At 40.0% G+C, this 16,174-nt stretch overlaps 1 protein-coding gene across 2 annotated transcripts in view; it reads right to left on the minus strand.

The window, feature by feature from the left end:
• Window positions 1-13,561, minus strand: part of SMC5 (structural maintenance of chromosomes 5) — a 50,007-nt gene extending 36,446 nt beyond the window's left edge. For both annotated transcript variants that reach the window (XM_072860175.1, XM_072860174.1), the window contains exons 1-7: window positions 13,411-13,561; window positions 11,525-11,666; window positions 10,323-10,375; window positions 7,895-8,057; window positions 5,985-6,119; window positions 4,697-4,837; window positions 232-393 (exon numbers count right to left, since the gene is read on the minus strand). In XM_072860175.1, coding sequence (XP_072716276.1) covers window positions 232-393; window positions 4,697-4,837; window positions 5,985-6,119; window positions 7,895-8,057; window positions 10,323-10,375; window positions 11,525-11,666; window positions 13,411-13,553 — 939 coding nt within the window. In that variant the 5' untranslated portion in view covers window positions 13,554-13,561. The remainder of the gene's footprint in view (window positions 1-231; window positions 394-4,696; window positions 4,838-5,984; window positions 6,120-7,894; window positions 8,058-10,322; window positions 10,376-11,524; window positions 11,667-13,410) is intronic.
• Between the last annotated feature and the right edge of the window lie 2,613 nt (window positions 13,562-16,174).

Here is a 16,174-nt window from a genome sequence, read left to right on the forward strand (position 1 = left end):
CTACTGAAGATTTACTAAGAAATGTATTCCTTGAGTTTTACTGCTTTTAATGGAACAGAGACATGGAGAATGCAGTGAGAACCAAGGGCATGAGTACATTAGAAAAATTTATTCTGAAACACGTCATTATGGCACACTAGAAAGAAAGAGGTTATTGCTTCACACTTTACAAAGCTGAACACAGAACACCTGAAATATTACATATGTTAACTGAGAACTTAAAATACCTACCTTATCTCTGATTTTCATATCCAGACTCTTAAAATATTCTTCAGTTTCTTGGATTTTTTTTGTTACTGGGGACTGCATTTCTTTCAGATTCTTCAGTTCTTCCTTGGCTTGGTCTCGGCTTTGTTTCACTTCCTCATGCTGCTGACGAACATTTTCATATTCCTTGGAGGAGTTGAAAGTAAAGTAATTGAAGACTTTTGTCTTCTATTCCAATATTTTATACTTCTCTAACATTTTATTTAATTGTACATAAGTTTTAGGAGAAAAATCTCATTCAGAAGCTAGTATTAGAGCAACTAGTTAAGTAATTCTGTTACCAGTCACTATGACTAGGAGATGTAAGGATCATTCAGTCCTCAGTGAACAAGCACACACATTTATGGTTCTTAAATAATATGCAATTCAAGTAGCAGAAGAAATGACCAATGTGTCTGCAATTACCTTGCCTCTAAGTCCATCTGGGATCGGTGTGGAAAAAGTAATTCTTTAGCCCCTTCTGTCCATAGTTTGAGCACTACTTAGGCAGAAGTCCTCAAGCTAAGGAGCAAATAACCACAGAAAACTTCCGGAGAAAGAAAAGGAAGGAGCTGGACAGATCATCAGAGCCAGTAACAGACATAACCCTGAAGTAAACCAAGGAGAGAGACAGAGCGGAACAGAACTTCGGAAAACAAACAAAAACTCCACCATACACCACAAATACCAGAGAAGTCACTATCTAGGGAGTTTAACTGGAGATACATTCCCAAAAATAAAGAGATGGTAAGCAGTGTGGTGATCAAGAACCTCCACTTCAAGAAGGCGGGAATTTTGGGAAGAAAGTAATTTAGGTTGAAGGAGTCATTACTAGTGAATTTCTTTGTGTTATGCCCTCTGGAGAAAAGAAAAAAATAAACCAAACAAACAAATCACAAAAAAACCACCCCATACCCAACTAACAGGAAAAAAAAAAAAAAAGAACATGACTTTCAATGATTGTTAAGGGTTCATGAGAAAAAAAAGATACTCGGGGGACCAGAGAGAGTACGAGTAGATACATGTAATGTGGGGGTGCAGAAGGGAAAGCTGTTGGATTTGGCAGGCACTACAGAAAGCCCCTGCTTTAGAGCATATGCCTGGATTATTCCAAGCTTTGGAACATTAAAAAACAAAAAAAAAGATCGCCTGCAAGCTCTATCTGTAACAGCTAACTTTGCTTTATCTGCTACCACTTTTTCCTAGTTAGTTATTTACCCTGCTTGTAAACACACACAATTAATCACAAATAAACCAACTTAGGCTATTCTTTCTTCACAGTATCTTTTTCATAAAGCCAAAAGTATTTGAAGAAAGCTGCTGTCATTCTATGATGTGGAGTACAATCAGCAGCCACCATTACAAAGTTACAGAGGTAAAGCAATTATATTTCCACTTAGCTGATAGAATAAGCTTAAAATTTAGCTCTGCTCTAAATAAGGCATTATATTTCAAGGTTAAAGCAAATGCACACACATACAATCACACCTCATTTCTTCAGCTACAAAGTATAGGCAAGTTTCCCTAGAAATTGCCATGACATGGTTTTTATACAGCAAATCCCTTTAACACTTTAAGAAAACCTGACTTTCACTAGACCTCTGTATTTTGGTAACATTTAAGCAAATAACCTTGATGCTTGTAATTATGCACTTAGCTAAAGATCTGCAGAACTTCCAGAGGAATTCAGCCCTCCCAAGAGATATTTGTGCCTAAACTATATAACGAAGTTTTTCTCAATTGTGAATGGAAGAGGAGGAAAAGAAGAATGGACACAGCTTCATCAAAACACATTTTCAGAATTACATGTTTTCAGGACATTTATAGCAGGAGGAACAGCACCTCCTGCTGCTATACTACTTTAAAACAGTATACCTTATCATATACCCTACTACTACCTTAAGCTTGGAGGGGTAAGAAACCCCTTTTCTTTAAGACACTACAAAAGAAGGGCTATCTGTGTCAAAAAAACTCTAGCTCCTTAAATCTGCTCACTGATTGTAAATGACACAATAATTTGATGGCAGTCCCATTAAGGTACACACAAGAACATAAAATGTCCCCTAAATCCTTGAGTCCAAATCTTTAACATTGTACTCCTAGGGTCCAATTTTACGGAATTTGAAGTAGATGCTCAAAAGCCTATTAGACATAGACATATATAAAAATGGTGTAAAATTCTCCACGTACAGAAGCAGCTGGCACTGACTACAAAAAACACTTGACTAGAAGTGCTCCTCAGGTGAAGAGCAGTGGAGTCTTCAGAATAAAAATGCAGTTCTACAGTGGTCAGACAGTAAAACAAGTTTAGCACTAGATTTCCTCTTTTCCACAGAGACAATGTAGTGTTGTATTTCAGCTGACCTGTTTTCAGGCTGCCTGTCTTCTCCATTTCGTAACATACTGCAATGTTTATATGTCTGCAGCCTAGCTGATTTGGAGGCTCACCTAGCTATTCTGTTTGTTACAGAGGCAATTCTAAACAGCTAGGTATGTTTGGTCTACAAGCAGAAACCTACCTTTTGGGGAGGATGGGGGAGGGGAAGATCCACAGAAGGAAGAATAAACTCCTGTGCTACTCTCAACTTTGGTGAACCCAATTTCAAGACACCAAAAAAATTTATTCTTAGGATTAAACCGTGCTAGGTCAGATGACAAAGAAATATTCCCTTGTAAGAGAATGCATTTCTTCTTCAAGAGAGAGAATGGTATTTTGCAATATAGGAGAATACCAAGAGATCTACCAGAAGGATTTGACAAACCACAAAATAGCAACAATCTTGTACACTGAAGATCACAATGGAATGTGAAATTTTGTTGCAGCCTGTAGGTCAAGTATCTTCTACCTAGTAAAACAATTATGTTGATGACCCTTGATTTCAACTGTAGATTATCCACAGGCAAGTGACTTCTGGTAAACAATCTGGTACATGCTACTGATTCTGTACTCTAAACTGGAACTTCACACAGCTGTCAAAACACACTGTTGTTTCTATGGATTCCGTGGCCAGAAAGTTAAATTTCTCCTGACTGAGTGCACCCACTGAAAGTAGTTCATATACTCAGCAACACAAACTGTCTCGAAGACAGCAGTGAAAGAGTAAAGTGTGAAGAAGTCTGTCTAAATTTGCTTAAGAAACACATAACTAACAGCAATGTTCTCAAACTTATGGAAAACAATTTAACTGACAGCAGATAAGATTCCTAACTTAGTTTCCCCCCACCAGTTTCCGACCAGCCTTCAGAGTTCTGTATCTGCAAATATCTTACAGTAGAGAACAATCAGTATCAGTCTACATTATGCAAGACCTACATCTCTCCTAGTAAAATAACTCTCTTCTTGTTAACTAAGCCAGGCTAATGCACGTGTAGTTGGAAACATCTGCATCACTCAGCAAATGCAAAAGTCCAATCTTAATGGCACAGAGCGTACAGCCCACCTCCTCAGCATCTACCACCATCCATCTATTTCAATTGCTGCTCCTATACCCCTCTGTGCTGCTAGCACAGAGGTCTGAAGGCAGGGAAGGTACATCCCCTGAATCCAGTTGCTCTTCAAGATACAAGGGACAAAGTTCTGTGAGGCTTCATAAAGCCATGTGAGGCTTTGTTATCTGCAAAATTGCAACAAAACACCTTACAAAAATTTTCTGCATCCTCCACAAGTATTACATGTAAATTTTCCTAAGTTCTATATCTATATTTCATGAATTCTATAAAGCTTGCAAACAAGGCAAACAACATATTGCTTCAATATAATAAAATCCACATCAGCTTAAACTGTTTATAATAATTTAATCTGACTGACCATTCAACACCAAACTAAACTACAATCATTAAAGTGCTGTTCAGAAAGACTTATTTTACTTTTTATAAATGACTTGTCCTTGATTCTAGACTCTTTTAAATTTGTTTAAAATTTCCATCTCTCCAAATGCCAACATTTTTGAGGTTGACAACCTATATTCATCACGATTTATGTCATGCACACCAAACCTCAATTAATAAATTAAAATTCGCAAAGGGGGAAGGCAACCTGTAAAAAAACCAAAACAAACCAACAAAAACACGTTCTGTAAAAAAATACAGCTGGAAGAAGCAAGTGGAACTGGCTAGGCACAGCTTAAATTAAGCTAGTTGTGTCTGCAAGGCGGAAAAGGAGTACTGCTCTTGACCCATCTTGCTGGCTTTCCTAAATGGGCAGCAACTACTTAAGTTACTTCTTAAGCAACTTCTTCAGTCCAGCTACATATGCAAGCAAACCTCTGATCAAAGTTAGGCCAAGAACAGTATTTCAAGACCTGGCCTGTTTGCACTCAGCAATCGTAATGGTGTTCAAGTTACTCTGGTCAAATTTCTTTTAAAGAAATTTTTGGCATATTTCTAATATTGCAGTATTAGGAAAAATGGGTTAGGTAAGAAAAACACTGAAAAGAAAATAAAAACTTACCACCCAAGGCCTTTTCCTCTCAAGCATCTCAATTAAGTCTAGATGGCGCTTGCGCTCATGGTATCTCTCAACATCTTGTTTGTATCGTTCAATCCTCTGTTTCATTTTCTCCAAAGAGTTAGTTTTGTCTCTGCACAAGTTCTGTAAGAATATACATTTTCATGTTTTACACTATCTACTTTGTGAAAACGCTTTTCAGAAGTAGTCCACATCTCACCTGTACATTAAAGCAGAAATTTAACACTAGAGAGGACATTTTAGTACAGCAGTAATTAGAGGGGAAAAACCCAACTAGGAATAGTTGTCCAGCTTTTTCAAGTACGTTTATCGCATACTTTCTGTGAAAACAAATCTAATTTAAACAGAAATATTAATCTGAATAAAAGATTTAATTTTTTAAAAATTTTCTCAGGAAGTTACACCCTACAGCTCAAGCCTCCATTAACCTAGATGTTTCTAAATCACCATAACTGGTTTTGATAAATACAAGTAGCAAAAATGCTTGTGAAAGATCTTGTAGAGATTTGTAACAGAAACATTAAGGTTGGTATATGAATGCAGTACGTATGAGTGGAAATACATGCGCCCACACAAGCACAAAAAGAAAAAGAAGAACAAAGGACTAAAAGAATGGCCTGTATGGCTAATGACAGACTCTGTTCCCAGAACACTGTTCCCAAGACACCATTCCCAGCAGTGACACCAAGGAACACATTATTTCTGCAAAGATCACTAAGCTTGAGCTCTGGTAAGATCACAGTACAACTAACTGTCAGGGAAAGGCCCTGCGTCCTAATACCAGGACGGCAACAAGGTTGCAGCTTATTGCATACGCTCTCCCTTTTCCTCTTTTTCTGTGAATGTTCCAAACCACGAAAACCAGGTAGCAGGCAACAATTTTGTCCATAATTTATGGAAGCTGAAGTCAGCAAGATTAAAACAAAGGACCACCCTACAACAGCTGATGACTTCTAAAAGCCATAAAAGATCTGTCCAGAAAAGTTGCTGCCAGTCAAGAATTCCAGAGAAGCAATGAGTACTTGACAACACGCATCCCTCATCCTCTCTGTGCAGACAACTTGCACACATGTGTCTTTGTGCTTATGAGCATGTGAGTGTCGGAGCGAATGAATTCTGACAGAAGATGAGCATGATTTGGTAAAATCAACTTACCGCAGACTTTGTAAATAAATACCACCTTCTAATTCTGTAAGATCTCACATTAAATTTTATTATGCTAATTTCCCTACAGTCACTGTTCTCTGTCTCTATAAATGTGCATGTTTACCTCCAGTTCTCTTTCCTTTTCTCTGAAGTTTTTCAGTTCACAGTGAAACTGGTACATTTCTGGAGGACCAATGGATTTTTCAGTTGCTTCAAGCAACTCAATCTTACTCAGTTTTGCAAATTCTCCAACTTTGTCCTACAAAATAAAAAAAATGGTTACAAAAATACAGTATTAGTTTGAACAGTGCAGTACAGTAATACTGGATTTAAATACCACAACTTATTTCTCATGAACATCACCTGACTACAGTTCTATACCAGATAGCTCTGGCATAGTTAAGCATAGGATGGCCATCTCAGAGTAGCAATGAAACCCTCCCAAACATTTGTAAGATTTCATACATGTTTTCTTGGAGCTGTTCTGGAATGATTTAATAGCTTAAATCTGTTCTTGGCTGTTTGGCAGCTTTTGAGGGTAGCTGTTAAGGACATGGGTTGGTTCATTATTCTTGAATTGGCTATCGTTATTCTGAACAAGACAGTTTAGTAGAGACAAAGGGTTTATTCCACTGTATTCTTAATATTGGTTCTCAGGCTGCTGAGGCTACACCTTCCCAGTGTAAATGCTATGATTAACTCAAAAGTTAAGCAATATAGAAGTTAATATTAAGGCTGGCAGCCAAGGGTATCAGGAAGCATTGCTGCTGTTCAAGGCAGAGGAACAGCTCAAAACCAAGACTGGAGTGAAAGGTGTGCTTGCCATTGCTACAGTGGCAGAGAGCAAATAAACCAAAACTTTCAACACAGTAATATTCACTGAACTGACATTTATATACTAAAGAAAAAAAGTCGTTTTAAACACAAAAGTTACATTGGCAGAGTATGCAGAAAGTTCTACTCTAGACAAATATTGTGAATATTTGTGAAATACTGAATATTTGTGAAATATTGTGAATAAAAAAACAAACCACAGAATCTTTGTTTCTGCAATATTAGCTTTCTAAATTTTAATGTTTTTCAGCATGTCTCCTTGAATGCACTTCTCCTTGAATAGAACAATAAACCCATGGTTGGCTAGGCTCTGATAAGGTTTTCTTTTACTACCATCCTTGATGATCCGCATCAACTGGGAAGGTCTTAGGAAGGAATCTGTCATAACTTTTGTTAAGGTACAATTGTGAGGCAACTTAGTTATCTACACAGAAATCCTGACATGCCTGAGCATGGATTCAGGTATGGAAACTGCTTGTAGTGTTCTTTAATATTCTCTATCCTTTAGGAGCTATTTTCCATCAGGATTATTTTATTACATAATTTGATGCTAAATATCTTTAAATCCTACGCTATGCTCAAGAAACTGTTGAGCCACAGACGTTACCAAAAAGGCTCTAGTAGCAGTCTCCGTTGCAACTGTAGAGTCATTTAGGAGGACTGCTTTCTGTTTTTTGGAGAAAGAAATCCAGACAACTCTTCCCCTTCACTTACCAAGTACAGGATCCAATCCTGAGGAACTGATTGGATATAACCATGGAAAAGTGCATGCAGGGGTTGACGGGGAAAGTCAGGGATGCAGAACTACAGGAACCATGCAGGTAAAGGTACAGAGGAAGTGCTAGATGTCAAGACCTTATAAAAATTTCCCTACAGATTTTTTGTCCCTACAGCAGCACAGACAGGACAGAGAGATATCACTGCTAATGCTGCTACTCAAACACCAACATGGGGAACATCAGCAGCTTTTCTTTCAGTGTCAACTGACAGCAGGTACAAAACCATCCAATTAGTGAGCCTTAAAGGTCACAACAGTTCCTCCTTTCTTTCACCATCACATCAGTATGGCTATCTCACCCCTCTCATTCTATGTGCTGTTCCATTAAATCACTGAAGCGCTACAAAAGCTAAGCAGCAACAAAATCCACTCAAAACACAGCACTCCATTTGCACCCACTGTCTTTCAAAATTCATTCATACCTGAGGAAGAAACTGGCACAAGTTGTCCACCTGGATGTTTAAGGCTGCAATCTGCTCTTCTACTGTTTTCAGGGTTGTTGGCTTTCTGTTGATAAACCACGCTGATGTGTTGTTCACCACTTGAATCTCACGTGTGATAGTGATATTGTCAGGCGTCTTAGACCTGATTAATAAAAATTGTTTACACTTTTGAGAATACGCAAAGGTTACCAAGTGTCAAAGTATGTTAGAATTATGGTATTAAAACTTCTAGATATCCAAATATTTAATATAAATTAACTGGACAGTAGCAGCAGATTCACATTTTATGCTTCGGAAAACATCCAGTACTTCAGTGATGAATTAATCTCACATGGAAAACATCAAAAATATCTGCAAATCTTAACTCAGAGGAAGTTATTTATATAAATTACATACTCATGCTGAATTTATAAACCATTTAAAAGTTTTTACAGATGTGAATAGTTTATATAAAAGTGTATTTTTTTAATATGACATTTAGTAAGTTTTAAAGTTGGTATGCAGGAGGTGCACACTAATACTATGCCTTTAAAGTAAAAAATGTTAGCGTACAGAACTACACCAATAAGCTGTGTATAAAGATTCCATTTGGGAATAAAAATAGTATCATACAGTATGAAAAACACGAGTTTGTTTTCATTTTCTGCTTTTTAAGAACAGCAAAGATGCATCAGTTGTCCACTTAGTTCTCTAGCTCAACACTTATCTGCAAAAATTTAGTCTGGTTAAGATGCTTCAGTAACAAATGAGCAATGAGGTAGTCATAAACTCTTGACATTTTGGTCACCACTTTGACTTAGAAATTGTCTAGTGCCTGTTCGGTCAGCATATTGTTAAAGATGGAGGATAAGGGCTCATAACAGTTTGGAGGCCATGTACCTTAGGAGACTTCAGAATAAAAGTCAAAGTAGAAGTGAGTAATTCAACAGATTCTAGTGTTTGGAATAAGTGCCATGGGGATATGAGCCTACTTCTTGAAGACTGTATGATTATTTCCTCCCAAGTATCAACTACCTTATTTTAATATACCAGACTTCCTTTAAAAGACTGACAAAGCCATGCTACTTACTTTTATCAAATTAAGGACTTTTTACTACTAGAACTCTTGATTTTAGTTACAATCCAAGGGCCAAATTCAACCAAGACAGTGCGTGCTTATAGAATTCAAATTTTTAAATTCCTGTCAAAAAGCAATCTTCTGCATCATTGCTCTCTCACCTTAGATGTTGCATTTAAATATTTTCTACCAAGTAGACAAAGGACTGAATTACCTTGCAACCATTACAGTAAAAATGCTGAGTCTTCACATACTGCAAGTCTCTCTTCAGACTTTCAAGTAACATTGGGATATACCTATGTTGAAACAATCACACCATCTACCTGAAAAACATCCTACCTCCTGATCCACTGCTTGGCCAGTCTCCAAAGAATGTCTTACTTGATCACTCCCACAAGAATGAAAGTGGATAGGATTTTTTCAAAGACCTGTTTCAGTATTATCTTTTTCCTTAACACAATTTTCTTCTTATACAATCTGATCAGGGTGGCCAATTGTTACACAAATTAACTCAGGCTCTGAATCAGTTGATCAGCTCTGATCTATGTAGTTCAGGCAAACAGATCAGGTTAAGGCTTATCAAAACCACCTGTGCTACTGCAGCTTTATGTTAAGATCTCCACAAAAAAGCATCCATTAAGGAACTCTATTAGGACAGTCTCTCTTCAGTTGTCAAAAAAACCCCAAAACTTTACAGGAAGCATGTAATATTGCCCTGTAACCACAAGTTACTGATGGAATTTTACAGAGTAAGTCCAAATGATTTTCAATTGCTCTGTTTTGCAAAAGCTTACTGAGAAGACTCCATTAGCTGGAATTAGTCAGATCTACCTTTTTTTTTTCCTCTTCTGTTCTTTCAGTATATGATGTTTTCAGCAAGAATGCAGAGGATCCCCTCATACCAGCAGTATTAGTATAAGAAAGTGAAGGCAGAATATTTGGTTTTAGAACTTAGACTTTGTTTTTTTTTTTTCTTCTTTAAAAATAATTTCCAACCACTACATCATGATGGCAGTACTGACTGGATCTGAATCATCTGAACCTTAAATGTAATCAAAAGCTAAACACAGCATATGCAGCAATCTTTATCTATATATTCTCTGTAGATCAAGACAAGATAAAATGCTTAAGAAAGCGAAATCAAGACCAGCCATCACTGCTTATTTCTCACATGGTAATTATTTAACCTTAAAATTTTTAAGTCTGGGTAAAAAAAAAAAAAGAAAAAGTAAATCACCAGCTTAAAGACAGACCTCTGTACACCAGATTTTTTTTCACAACTTTGTGAATGACTGTGTGGGGAAATAATCTAATTAAAAATGCATGAGGAAATACAATTTTACTACTTACAGTTCAATTTCTACTACACCTTTCAAGCACCCCTGCTTTACGAAGAGACCAACCTACAAAATTAATTATAGAAGTTATTATTGTGAAATAACAGTGTATTAAAATGTAATCTCTTACAAAAATATGTATTTGTATAATACAGTTACTGTAATGGGATATTTTATTGAAAACTTACAGTTAAAAACTAAAACTTATTATGGCTGTGTATTAACTAAAAATAAAGGAAGACACTATTATCTTCCTCATCAACTACCAGCATTAGAACTTCCTCCACAGGTTAACAATTTCTGATCAATTTCAGCCTCCAAAACCTAACAAGTTATAATCACCAGATCCACAGAGAGGAAGAAGTTCTCATGAATTTGGGGAACAATGGTAATACAAATGAAAGACATTGACATACATTGGTACTAACCGGACTGCCAATTCCAATAGTATAAAAATATATAAACATGAAAAGCCAATAAAAATACCAACACAGAGTGCTGCCATGCAGTCAATTTCCATATTCACATTTGCTCAAGACTGAGCTGCAACCAGGGAATATGTACCCAGATTCAGTCCTCCCAGACCAAAGATCTACTGAAATATATTCCATCCAACCAGAATATCCAAGAAGGCAAGAGCAAAACTTAAAAATTTGATGGTACAAACTTCCTACTATAATGTCAACACGTGATCTCCTGGGAGCAAAAAATGAAAATAATAGTAAAACAACCCAAACCAATCCAACTTCCATTTAAATCAAAGATCAGTTGCTCCATCCTTTTAGATAAATTCTCAGACACATTAAGGATATGTTATTTCTACAGGTTCTATGTACTTGGAAATTTGTTAGACCTTTTTTTTATTTCTCCTTTAGTTGGTATTTTTGATCAAATGTTACTTATGCATTAGGTGGCATTTTCCCACCCCACTGTGGAGGCTTAGACATCTTCAAATATAACCTCTAGTCTACTCAGGTTCCAGTACAATTCAGGTGTTTCCATTACATAATTCAGCCAAGACAACAAGTAGTGAAGTAAGACAAACCCTCTTTGGTAAAAGTCTTTCTCTCTGGATCAGGTTATTCTACAATTTGGACACCTTTTTATAAAAAATAAAGCAAATCAAGGAAGACAGTCTTTTCCCCCCTCCTCTGCTGGACAGGGCTCTTAAAGAAATTCAGATGAAACATGAAAATTACAAAAGTTCATAGCTACCTTATCAGCTCGCCCTATGAAGGAAGGTTTTCCAGCCAGTCCCAGGCAGATGGCACAAACAATGCTTGACTTTCCTGTTCCATTAGCACCTACAATCATGTTCAGATTGGGTCCTGGACGTACTTCACAGATGTCATACGTTCTGGAAAGGACAACAATTTTTTTGAACCTTATAAACAGTATGTCACCTTAAAAAAATTTTACTTGCTTAAAAACACTTTATGATCATATTAAATATGACAGATAACTTTATCAAATCTAGACTCAATCATCAAATACTGTTTTGTAAGAAAATCTCAGAGTGAAAACTAACTTTACAATAAAATGCTGTGGAATACATTTCTACCAGCCAGAGTACTCACAACAACTTTCTTCAACACAAAAGATTATAAAGAATGAAATCCAGCCACAAAACGACAATTTCTATTGACTTTACTAGGGCATCATATTTTTACATAATATTTTACATATTTAAAAAAAAAAAGACAGAAAGAAAATTGACTGAATTCAGTCAAGTCGGTTACATTTAATTCCAGCTGCCTGCTGCACTGCAGTCACAGAAGGAGATTCCACTCGTCTAACTCGTACAACGTACTTGGGTCTTAAGCTCTGCAAGAAGTCTGTGGAATTCCGTATTGATATATCATGCAGTAGCTTTCTTGAGTTACAAGAATGTAAAACATTAGCTTGTTATCAGTGATTTTTTTTTAATTGTATTAGACATCTTTAATCGTGTGCATCCAGCATGCCTACTGCAATAGCAACTACAGGAAGAGATTAAGCCCTAGCACACAAATTCAAGACAAATCATTAATGTTGGTATGATCAGTAACATCCCAAATTCATAATGAACTCCACCATTCGATGTTCTGTTCCCACACTGTACTAAACATGCAGAGAGGAACTGAGACACTTGCACCAAAGAAGAAACAGAAAGTAGTTAATGGTAAGACAATAACATAACCCATGTACTTCTGGAAGGGAAGGTATTTGAACCCTTAATGCTGAGGCTTAAAACTACTATGTTTGAAGCTTCATTTGACATCTGTAGCGTGACCCGTGAAGTACACTACTCAGAACTGTTTTGAAGGTTGACATGGAGCTATCGGCATACCAGCCATAAGAAAATGGCCTGAAAACTTCTACTAGTAACTATAAATAGCTCCAAACAGAACGGTACTCCCAATACACAGAAGCTGGAGAAAGCTCGTGGAAAACATAACACCACAGATGATACTTTATCCTAATGGTTCCCAAGGCCCGTCCCCGCTGCCCTGTGCACATCTTCTGCACTCTCCCCTCCTCCACTGCTTGACAATCACCTAAGTGGGAGAAAAAAAATCTGGCAGAGGCTGACATGGACAGGAGCCACCACCTTAGGAGAAGAAAGGCCGACACGACCACCACTGGGGAACACACCCCCACGGAAGCGACACTGCGCTAAGAACCTACAGGACGCGTAATCCACACAGCAGGTCCTCTCCCCCCTCCGAGCAAGGCATCACCTTCCATGGAAAAACGTTTCACGCACTCCCTCTTCCAGCCCCGATTCGCCTCGGTATCCGAGGTCTTATTAAGGCCCCCTGTTAACCGAGGGTGACTCCCCGCTCCGTGTACCACGGCGGAGAACGGCTGCAGCGAGCGCGTCCCTGCCTCGCCAGCCCACTGCTCCAGCTTTGGCCCTCCTGACTTAACAACCAGGTCCCTAGCCCGGCACCCGCTTTAAAACGGGGCGGGGAGGGAAAGAAGCCGAGGCTGCCCAAGCTAGCCACCCGCCTCTGAGACGGCAGGGAGCCCACACGCCAGCGCCCACAGGCGCCCCACGGCCAATGGCGGCCGCTCGGCCGCCGCCACCTGGGAGGAGAAAACGCGTACCGCTCACTCACAGAAAGTTCTCCATGAAGATCCTGACAATGGAGCCCTCGACGAAGCGGGGGCGCGCCTCATTGTTTCTGACGGCCCGCTGGCTGCCGCCGGCGCCGAGATGACAAGCGCCCAGGCTCCTCTTCCCCGGCGCTGCCACCGCCATCTTCCCCGCATAGCCCGCCCGCAATCCCCAGCCGCGAAGACGCGCCCCGCGCCTCGCTCTCATTGGCGGGTGGAAAACGGCGGGCAGGTGAGGAGCGCGTTCATTGGCTGGTAAGGCGGGACTAAGCCGCGGTGAAGCTTTTCATCGGCTTGCAGCTTGCTGCGCTGGTTCCCATTGGCTGGAGGGCAGCGGGGTGATAAGGGGCACCCGGGAGGGAGGGTGGGGTGTTGTGGTGCTTTCGGTTTCAGAGAACGAGGCGGGAGGCGGCGGGCCGTGCTCGTACTCGTGTTCCCCGGCGCTGAGGCTGCCGTGCGGTCTAACGGGCGTGAGGCGCGGCCTAGGCCCGTCCCGGCCGGCGGGAGGAATCAGCGTGCCCTGCGGTGGGGCGGCGCGGGGCGTGAAGGGTCGGGCGCTGCGCGGAGGAAAGGTGCCGGTGCCTGCGCCGCGCCCCCGGAGGCGGCTCCCCCCAGCGTTCGTCCCTCAGAAGAGGGGCGACCGGCACCGGGGCTCGCCTTTAGCGTGCTTCTCGGAGGCCCCTGCCCGGAGCGGGGTGGGAGGGCGTTGGGCAGGCCTCGGGGCTGCAGGCCCTGGCCCCCTGGGCTGTCACCGCCCGCTACCGGTAGCGGCCCTTTCCCAGCGGCTGGGCAGCGTCACGCGGCGCGGGTGAGTGGTGGTATCGGCTTTCCCACGAGGTGGCAGCACAGCCGAGCAGTGGGTGGCCAGTGCTTCAGAGGTGGGCACTTTCCTTCCTGGGGACAGGTTTGGTTTCCGGGCGAGCAAAGTCTTCTTGTTTTCGTATTCCAACGCCTGTCTGGGTTTGTTTACATTTGCTTAATTTTTAACAAAAATAACAGGAAATACATGTTTTACATGTGTTACTTCAGAGATCGGGAAGTAGGTAGGAAGGATAGATGTTTTTTATAAATGATCCTCCTAGAGGAATGTGTGTGTGTGTGAGATTTTGGCATCTTGACTGCAGGGCAATCGCCATTGTCACTGAGATTCCTGCAGACGCCTTACCTTTCCCACATGCTTTATTTTTTCTCTCGGACCAAGAGTTCCTGCTGGAGCACAAGGCCTCATAACTAGCCAAAGCATCTACGAGGGACCAAGAAGCTGAGTAACACTGCTGAAAGACAGAGATAAGAAACTGCTTATGCTTAAGTGGAACTATGTAAAGGAATCGATACATAACTAGAGTGATTTGTCCTAGAAAGTTTACAAGGAAAACAATGTTTTTCCAATATGAACTAGATACTTGGCATGCGGAGGCTTGCAAGGTCACCTGTACCTAAGTAACTGTATCTGTAATACCCTGCAAAGACCGAGACTGCCATGGTAAAGACATCAGAACAGCATCTTTGGGTATGGATGTTGCAGAATTGGGACCAATGAGGAAAAAGTAATTTAAGACAGGTTGCTTCTTTGAGGGGAATTTAGCTAGATAAAGGGAGGTACAAGGGTAGTGAACAGGTTGTTCCAGATACAGGGAAAAAATGAGGGAGGAAAGATTAAGAGCCATTAAAGAATGAAGGGGACTTCTGTTCCAACAGTATGAGTGCAGATGCCCACAGATAGTAATGAAGTTGACCTGCATGTCCAATCCCACCAGGACATCAGACAGCCACTTTGGATAACCCACTGGACTCTCCACCAGGTCCATGTCCAGAAGACTTGGTGTGGAAGAATAAAGAAGCATAGAAATGCACCCTAGTACTATGTGGTGTGGAGGAGAGAGGGTGATAAAATCGGAAGTATGTCATTCTTAAGATTTGTGATAATAGCTTTGAGTAGCTGTGTAATAGAGTGCGAAATTGTATCACTGTAAATTAGTAACACTGGTGTGTCTATTAGTTAATTAGAACATTAGTTGATTTATTAGTTGTTAATGTTTTACTTAATAAAAATTGTAGTCTCCTAAATCAGTTATGTCTTAAGCTTGCAGACCAAAAGGGTAGAGCTGGAGTCATTAAGTAACAGTGACTTCCAGCCAAAAGAGAAGGAGGTGGTAGATTAAGGAACCATTTCAACATATTCCCACTAGAGACTGCTGAATTCTTTTTCCCAGAATTTGTCAGGGAGCATTTTCCAGGATCTGGTAAGTATGGATGCAGGTAAGAGCTGGAAAAAGGAGACAGCAAAGGCCACAAAGTAGGCAGTGCTTGGACCAAGAGGCGTTCTTGAAAGAAGAGAGGGAGGATGTAAAAGCTAATACAGAACATAAGGGCAGCAAGATGTAACACAGTACTTAGCAGTGAGCATAGGAGCATAGCAGAATATGCAGTTAGCTAAGAAAGAGACCAAAATGCTGATGTTCATAAAAACCATATACAGGTGGAAAAAAAGAAGGGTGCAGGAGGTGGACAGGAAAACAACAGAGGGAGGATGGGAGGAAAACAGCAAGAAGATGAATATAGATCAAAGTAATGTAAAGGAGTATTGAAAGTTTATTCATTCATACTTAAGCAACTAAGAAACTTGAAATCACAAATTGAAATGTTTTTCCAAAGGAAACATTAAAATTAAGTAAATTTGACATCTGACACCTAGTGTTTTGTTTGAGGTAGGACGAGACTGATGTTGTCTCTTTTTCAAAATGTGAGGGGTAGGCACACTGACAT

This window comes from Ciconia boyciana, chromosome 4 (assembly GCF_034638445.1).
Source record: "Ciconia boyciana chromosome 4, ASM3463844v1, whole genome shotgun sequence".
In the NCBI taxonomy this organism is placed as follows: domain Eukaryota; kingdom Metazoa; phylum Chordata; class Aves; order Ciconiiformes; family Ciconiidae; genus Ciconia; species Ciconia boyciana.